The sequence below is a fragment of the Sarcophilus harrisii genome, chromosome 2 (genome assembly GCF_902635505.1).
Source record: "Sarcophilus harrisii chromosome 2, mSarHar1.11, whole genome shotgun sequence".
In the NCBI taxonomy this organism is placed as follows: Eukaryota; Metazoa; Chordata; class Mammalia; order Dasyuromorphia; family Dasyuridae; genus Sarcophilus; species Sarcophilus harrisii.
The window spans coordinates 58,519,895-58,528,978 of NC_045427.1; the positions used below are offsets into that span (position 1 = coordinate 58,519,895).

At 36.3% G+C, this 9,084-nt stretch overlaps 1 protein-coding gene across 2 annotated transcripts in view; it reads left to right on the forward strand.

Moving 5' to 3' along the window:
* The window catches only part of CMTM4 (CKLF like MARVEL transmembrane domain containing 4), an 84,456-nt gene that overhangs the window by 65,109 nt on the left and 10,263 nt on the right, over positions 1 to 9,084 (forward strand). For both annotated transcript variants that reach the window (XR_004231660.1, XM_031950328.1), the window contains exon 3: positions 6,406 to 6,504. Coding sequence is in view for 1 of the 2 variants with exons in the window: in XM_031950328.1 (XP_031806188.1) it covers positions 6,406 to 6,504 (99 nt within the window). In the remaining variant the exon portion in view is untranslated. The remainder of the gene's footprint in view (positions 1 to 6,405; positions 6,505 to 9,084) is intronic.

The window sequence follows — 9,084 nt, forward strand, 5'->3', positions numbered from 1 at the left end:
TGACTGTTCATATCCTTTGACCATTTATTGTAAAGTCCGGGTTAGCTCCTTGGTGGTCTCAGGATCAGCCAAAGTCAGGATAAGCAAAAGTCCTTGGTCTTTAGGGGAAGAAATGAAGGAGACAGACAAAACTGCCTGTCTGGAGTTTTGCCAAGGATCTCTCCGCAATTCTATAGTCTGGAATCTCCACCTTTCTCCTCCTCCTCCTGCTACCAAGTGAGTTCTGGCAGCCTCTCATCCCACCCTCTAATCCTTGCCTATGATTATCTGTATACACCAAACATTGAGTCTGCACCAATGGTGAGAAGAGCATCTTTTCAAATTTATGCTAATACAGTCATTGTCTTATTTTGAATAGCTAATTAGCTTTAAAGGCTCTGTCCCCTGATTCACCAGCACCAGCACCTATTCAAAGTTTCAGCCCTTTACAATTTATCAATTGGAGAATAGCTTGAACTATTATAAATTTGAGTCAATTCTCTATATATTTTAGAAATGAGGCCTTTATCAGTTCCTGTGGGTGTAAAAATGTTTTCCCAGTTTATTGCTTCCCTTCTAATCTTGTCTGCCTTAGTTTTGTTTGTATAAAATTTTTTTAACCTAATCAAAATTATCCATTTTGTGATCAATAATGATCTCTAGTTATTCTTTGGTCACAAATTCCAAAGGAATCTTTTTAAAGGACTGGCCGTGTCTGTCTGTCTCTTTCTCTCTGTGTCTATGTGCATGTGTGTATGTATGTGTTGTCTGCCTCTCCCTCTCCTCCTTATCCCTTTCCTTCTCCCTTTCCCTCTCCTTTTCTCTCTCTTTCCCTCTTCTCCCTCTCTCTCATTGTCTGCCTCAACTCAATAGATTCTAGTAGCTTCTTATCACCTCCAGAAGCAAATATAAAATCATTTGTTTGGTGTTTGAAACCTCAAATTCATAATTTATTACCTTTTCATCTTTCTACTCTTTTTACACCTTAACCACCCATTCCCATTGGAATGTACCATTCCCATGATACTCTGTCTTCTATGATACTAGGATGAAGGGAGCATTTTCACTGGCTGTTTCCCTCCCTCCAGTGCTCTCTCTCTCTCTCCTCATTTTTGCCTCCTGGTAGCACTTCTTTCAAGTGTCCACTGAATCCTACTTTCTACAAGAAGCTTTTCTTAATCCAGCCTTCTCTTGACTGATTATTTCCTATTTATCCTATAAATAGCATGTTTGTGTATTATCTCCTCCACTAGATTATGAACTCCTTAAAGCAAGGACTGGTTTTTACCGTTTTTTGTATTCCTAGCAGTGCCTAGGACAGTGCCTGGCACATAATTAATAATGCTTATACAATAGCAATTCTTCAAAATGTTTTTTGTTAAAATTTTTTTTTAACATTTTAATTTAGATTTTGAGTTCCAAATTCTATATCTTTCCTCCCTTCTTCCACCCATAAGATGGTAAGAAATCAGATATAGGTCTTACATATTCAATTTTGTACATTGCCATATTAATCATTATATACAAGAAGACTCGAATAAAAGGGAAAAAATGAAAATAAGTTTAAAATAGCATGCTTCAATCTGTATTCAAACAATATCAGTTCTTTCTCTGGAGGTAGATAGTATGCTTCATCATTAGTCCTTTGGGATTATTTTGGATTATATTGCTGAGAATGTGTTATTCACAGTTCTTTGAAAAATATTGCTGTTCATAATAATGGTTTGGACATGTATACTTATTTTGTATTTAATTTATACTTTAATATATTTAACATGTATTGGTCATCCTGCCATCTAGGGGACGGGGTGGAGGGAAGGAGGGGAAAAATTTGAACAAAAGATTGGCAATTGTCAATGCTGTAAAATTATCCATGCATATAACTTGTAAATAAAAAGCTATTAAAAATTAAAATAAATATATTGCTGTTACTGTGCATAACATTCTCCTAGTGCTATTCATTTCATTATGCATCATTTCATATAAGTCTTTCCAGGTTTTTCTGAAATCATTTTTTATAGCATAGTAATATTCCATTACAACCATGTACTACAATTTGTTTAGGCATTCACCATTTGAGGGGCATCCCTTTGATATCCAGTTCTTTGCCACCACAAAAAAAAGCTGCTCTAAATATTTTTATACAAGTAGGTCTGAAGAAGGGACCCCAAAACTCTAAAAATCCTTGAAGGAGACTTCAACTCTGCCTCAGTGAGGGACCCTGCCCGAGGGAAAGCAAACATTCTGCTATCTAGCAAAAGGAATTCCAATCCTATTGAACTGAAGAAACTCATTGAATTCTATTCCAGCCCAAGCTGAAACCCAGCTTGTAGAACTCTACCCATGAGCCCCCTTCAACTTGTAGCCAAAGTTCCTATTATAAAAGAGCCAATCTAAAATCCTCTTTGCAGAGGTTCTAAACATGCCATGCTATGCCATGCTTGCTATGCCAAGGAGCCTCTGCCCACTGGATAATATTCTTTTCCAGTGTTACCCTCTCTTTATCCTTACCTATTTCCCTAACCAGACTTTATGCCTCTCTGTCAGGATTTATAACCTTACTTCTCAATTCCTATAATAAGCCTCTTTTATCAATCTAGGTTTTCAGGTTTGTAAATTCCTTTACAGAGAATCTCTGTGCCGCCAGAAGGGGGTTCCCCAAAACTCTCTACCCTTGTGCCAAATCCTAAGAAGGTGCAGGGGAGCCAAACCTCTCCATTTGGCTCCCTGAACCCCAAACCTACATTAGACCTTATCATTTAACTGCCTGAGCACCAGAAACTCTAATCTCATTTTGGTTCCCTAAATCTAGACCTTATCACTTGGTTCCCTATTAAAGGGAACCCCAAAACCTAAACCTCATCAGGTCCTTTCCTCTTTTTTTTGGATGTCTTTGGGATAAAGACCTACTAGTGGTATTGCTGTATCTTCTGCAACAATTATCATTTTCCTTTTGTGTCATGTTAGCTAATCTAACAGGTGTGAGGTGTGAGGTGTGAGGTGGTGTTGTGTCCTGCTTTCTAGAGGCCCCACACTGGGGTGATTAAAATATCTTGTTTTCTAGATTCCCCAAGTTGGGGTGATTAAAATATATCTTCCTAGAGGAGAAGTGATAAGATGGGACTCCTGAGGATAATGGAAAAAGGGAGTCCATTTATTTCAAGGGCTTTCCCCTTTATATGATGTAACAAAAACAACATTGTGCATGTGGGACCACATAAACAACTTGCTATTGTACATAGTTTGCCACCTGGTATCACTCTACTTCAATCTCAACACAGCTTGTCACCTCCCCCTGACTTCTCAGGAAGGCCTAGAGTCCTTAGGGGAAATGGGGAATCGAACCAGAAATTGTTAACAGGTTCCCTCTGGGCTGAAGGGTCTTATGCCTTACCCAGAGTTTCCCCACTGACTTGTGACTTTCTACAAGGTGGTACCTCAGAGTTGTTTTAATGTGTATTTCTTTAATCGGTAGTAAATTTTAGAGCATCTTTTCATATGACTATAGGTAGATTTGATTTCTTCATCTGAAAATAGCATGTATCCTTTGATCATTTAATATCAATTGGGGAATGGCTTGTATTTTTATAAATTTAACTCTTATCTATATATTTTGAGAAATGAAGGGCTTTATCAGAAATACTGGCTATTAAGATTGTTTCTCAGATTCCTGCTTTCCTTTTAGTCTTGGTTGCATTCATTTCATTTGTGCAAAAACTACCTACTTTAATGTAATCAATTTTCCATTTTGCATCTCATCATGTTCTCTATCCCTTGTTTGGTCATAAAGTCTTTTCCTGCTCTACAGATCTGACAGGTAAACTATTCCTTGCTTTCCTAATTTCCTAATGGTATCACTTTTTATGTCTAAATTATGTATCCATTTTGATTGTCTGGGTATAGGGTGTGAAATGTTAGTCTATGTCTATTTTCTGTCATACTATTTACTGTTTTCTCCACAGAAGATGGAGTCTGGGTTTATAATATACTAGATTACTATAATTATTTACTACTGTGTTTTTGTATATTCAACCTATTCCACTGATCCACCAATTTATTTCTTAGCCAGTACCAAATAGAATTAATGATTGCCACTTTATGATAACAGTTTTTGAACTACTATGGCTAAGCCACTTTCCTTTGCAATTTTTTCCCCATTAATTCCATTAATAATTTTTTCAATTAATTAATATTCTTAACTTTCTGTTCTTCCAAATGAATTTTGTTATTTTTTCTAGCTTTATCAAATAATTTTTTGGGTAGTTTGATTGGTATGGCACCGAATAATTAAATTAATTTTTATTATATTAGCTTGGCCTACACATGAGCAGTTTTGAATCAGATCTGATCCTGGGGATTTATAAATTGTTTTTCTATATGGATTGTTAGGATATTTTCTTTTGAGTTTTCATGAATCCTGCTGAGACTGCAAAATTCTGAACTTGATGCAACAAGTAAACTCATCTACCCACAGAAACATTGAGAGCAGAGGTTTTGACCTATTTTTATTTCTTTGACCCCTTTGGCAGTCAGATGAGGCATATGTAAAAAGTTCACAGATGAGGGGTTAATCTAGAAGATTTCTAGGTACTCTCTTTTCCAATTGGACTCTATACAGGACATCTCTAAGCCAGTGGAAAAATATCCCTGACAACTTACCCTGTTTAATGTCTCTTTTGGTATGGATGAGATATTAGAAAGGCATAGGAATCATTAAAAAGTGATAAAAGATAAAAAAGTGGACAGCTTGTGCTTTCTGCTGTTTGAAGCAGTGCTTACACCAATAAGATCCCTGATCCATTGGAGCATTATCATTACTAATTATCAATATTGATGATAAATGGTCATTGAATAAACAATTGAAAGTATTGGGAAGTTTAAGAAGTACATATAAAAGATTCAGATAATCAGTGATGTCTTTTTGTTTCTGTCTTTTATATGTTTTCTAATATGAAATAAAAATACGATCTAGAATCTGTCCCTCTTGAGAAACCATCTTATGGGTCAAATTCATTTATGAAGCTGTTTGTGTATCTCACTGGGGAGCAGGGGTAATCATATCTCTATGATAGCTTAGGCCCTTTCAGTAAGCTTACACCAATATTAGTTAACTGTCTACAATTACAGCCCCAAGAAAGTGATTAAGGGCAAAAGAAAGGCCAATGTAATGGTGGTCTGGGAGAGTTGTTATATTGTACTATGATTAGGATGTTTCACGACTGAAACAAAGTTGGAGACCTAGATGGCCTCTGTATGCATGAGGATATCAAATTCCTGTCCTTTTATGCTTCTTGATGCCAATCAACAGTATTTTTTAAGTGCTTATATTGTGTCAGGCTACGTTTAACCACTGAGGAGGCAAAAGCAAAAACATGGACTCTGTCCTCACATGAGACATCTTTTTGTAGGAAGCAAATAAAGGTGTTTTAGGGGTGTGTGTGTGTGTGTGTGTGTGTGTGTGTGTGTGAGAGAGAGAGAGAGAGAGAGAGAGAGAGAGAGAGAGAGAGAGAGAGAGAGAGAGAGAGAATAGATACAGAGACTGATATTCACTCATTAGTTTCTGGGCTCTGAGAGTGAGCTTGGAGAATAACTGGTGATGAATAAGTGGGTGAATTTCCTTGAGGAAGATTCTAGCACCAGGTTCTGTTGGCAATCATGGTTATCCAGCTATAGCTGACAAAAGTCCTTTAAGAACAATTTAATATTTGTTAGATTAGGAAAGAAGGGAAGAGAGGGAGATAGAAGACCCAAGGACCTGTACTACTGTATTATGGAGGATACTACCCAGGGATTCTACTGTTTGAGTCGGTAAGATTCCTTTTCGTGAGTTCAGCTCTGGCCTTTGACACTTAAGCTCTGTTACCCTGGACAGGTTATTTAACATTGTTTGAAACTAAAAGGAACTGGCAGAGGAAATGGCAAACAACTCTAGTATCTTTGCTAAGAAAACTCCAAATAGGATCATGAAGTGTTGGACATGACTGAAATGATGAAACAGCAACAACAACAGAGTTAGAACTTAAGGATATAAGTGAGGCTGTTGTTAAATATCCTGAATGTTGGGCATATGACCTGATCTGTATTGACCCTTGCTTTTGTTACATAAAACCTAGCTTTTTAAACTGTGGTTCTCAACCTCATATGAGTCTTGTAACTGAATGTGGGCCATGAACTTATGATTTATTATCAGTAAATATCTGGTTTGTTTACTGTTTTATATATCATTATATCTGGGATCATGTAAAAATTTCTCAGACAAAAAGGGGTCATAAGTAGAAAAAATTTAAGAAGCCATCCATAATTGTACAAAATATATAACAATCCAGAAAATGGAATATAGTGGTTCTTATTTTGGATGTTTTCTGTTTAGGAGCAAAAACTGGGAGAATCCTTTTCAAGTAATGCTACCATTTTCCCTTTTTTTAGGATTTGGTCAACACTGGACTCAGCACCTTCTTCTTCTTTATTGCTTCTATAGTACTTGCTGCTTTGAACCATAAAGCTGGAGCAGAAATTGCTGCTGTGGTAAGAGAACAAAGTAGTTAAAACAGAATGATTCATCCTGGTTTGTATCCCCACCCCAGAATATTTTGTTTTATTTTTCTTGTAACTGATTTTTTAAAAAATCCCACAAAAAATGATGCTGTCATTTGAACTGTAGAGATTCCAGTTGGCATTGTGGAATAGCTACCACAAACATTCATTACATCCCTACTGTATTCAGAGTTCTGAGTTATGTACTAGAATAGATATAAAGTTTAACTATGATAAGGTTCTGTTCCTCAGGAGATTTATATTCTAGTAAGATCCATGCATGAAAAGCTTTGCTACACAGTAATTCATGAGAGATTGTATGTGAGTGCTATTTGAAATCTCAAGGGCCTATTACCGCTCAGGGGAAGAATTAATGAAAGAGGTAGCTTTTGAGCTGGGCTTTTAACAATGATTTTTAAAATGGATGAATAAGAATTCAACAAATATAGGGGGAGACAGAGTTTTAAAATAATGAAGTAGTTCTTCCTGGACCCTTCCTAATGAGTTTTAGAGTCCAGTAGAGGATTATAGAATACAGTTCCAAATTCAAAGCTCCAGAAGGAAAGGTTTTAGAGATTTGTAAACATTGCAACAAGCATAAGTTTGTAGCTGAAAGTCAGTTATATGGATTCCTAAGCTAGATTTGTTACTGCTCCCCTCCCCTGAGTAGATTGCAGTTATATGGGTACAGACTCAATCTGCCTAATTCTAGAATTTAGGTATGTATATAGATAGACATATATACTCACTTGCTTAATACATTTGGAATGAAAGAATGTAACATATATGTGAATGTGAAAAACACATTCACACATTTCACAAGAATGAAATATATATATATATTTCATTGGACTCAGGCTCATGAGTTCACATCTGATCTCAGACACTTACTAGCTTTGTGATTCTGGGCAATTCACTTAATCTATTTGCCTCACTTATTTGTTCCTCATCTATAAAATGAACTGGAGAAGGAATTGGCAAATGTCCCTAGTATCTTTGCCAAAAAAATGCCAAATGGGGTCATGAAGAGTTGGATATGCCTAAAACAACTGAACAAGTCAAATAATGTGTGTTGTTTGTAAAATGTATTTCACATTCTTTTATTTCAACTGCAGTTAAGCAAGTGAGTTACTTTGGGTTTGACACTGTCTTTATGAAGTACATGCTGATCCTTAGCTCTAGGACTGGAGTTTGCTCCCCTTCCTTCCAAGATTTTGTCAGTCAAGCAGAAGATAAGAAAGACTTAATTAGTAACATTAGAGAAAAGAAGTTTCCCAAAATTTTAAGTAATTCCCCAAAATTTAAGATGAATTGGTAGGAGTTGGGTACCTTAAGCGCTTAGCTGTATCTTAAGGGAATCTTTGTGTGAACTTGGTAATATAGTTCATCTTTATGTAATGTTTTCTTCACAACCATTTTTGAAATAAGTAGTGTAGATACTGCCATCTTCATTTACTGATGAATAACCTAAGAGTCAGAGATGTTAATGAATTTCCCAGTGTTTCATAAATAGTGAGTGATGAAGCTGGATCAGTGATTCGGGGCTTCTTATTTAAAATCCAGAAATTGTTCCCCTCTACTGCATGGGATGACCTTTGTCCATCACACATTATGGAAACAGCAGAAAAACAGGGAGGGTCTAGGTTAGTAATTAAAAGCATCAAATCTATAAAGATTTTCATTCATATCGTGGTTATATATTTTAGTTGTGACTTTTGCCCAAGTTCATATTAGAATCCTGAGTCACAGAATTTTATAGCCAGAAGAGCCCCAAGAACATAAAATGTTGGCACTTGAAGAGACCTCGGCATTTCAGAAAAGAGGTGGAAGAGGAGCCTTAGGAATCCTTTCTTTCTAAAGTAACTCAGTCATTTTAAAGATAAGGAAATTTGGGCCAAAGAGAGTTCATGGTAGAGAGTTCATGGTAAGTGGTAGAATTTGGGCTAATACCCCAGCCACCTGACAACTTGTTCCTCTGAGATACAGTGCTATGTTAATACTGAAGGATATAACTGTTATCCTTTTCTTTGAAAGATCCAATAAAAAGAAATTCTTATGCAGCATTTAATCTGGTAGAAATAAAATGTCTTTTAAACTCTAAGGGGTTTACTGGTCTTAGAGTCAGGAAGATCTGGGTTCAAGCTTCACTTCCAGCACATAGTATAGCTTTAGAACTCACCATGAATTGTTTAACCTGTCAGTGCACAGGAAACTCTTTAACATGATACATTATAGAACGACTACAGTAAAAAATAGATACCAAGTTCCTATATATAGGGCCATCTTGTTTCTATTTTTGTATTTCCTCTCCTTAACATAGTAATAGCTCATGTTAATCAAATACTGTCTTAAGCATTGGGGATAACAAAAAAGGCAGAAGACAGTCCATTCACAATCTAATCAAAGCTGCCACTTCCTTTTGCTCTGAGACGTCTAAAAGTAATAATGTAATTGACATTACAGTTACATTGACAATAATGCACATTGACAGGTAGCACCATTCATCATTGAACTGGGTCTTTAGGAGAGCCTGCACAAAATTCATTTGTACAGTACCTTGTACCCTTTGAC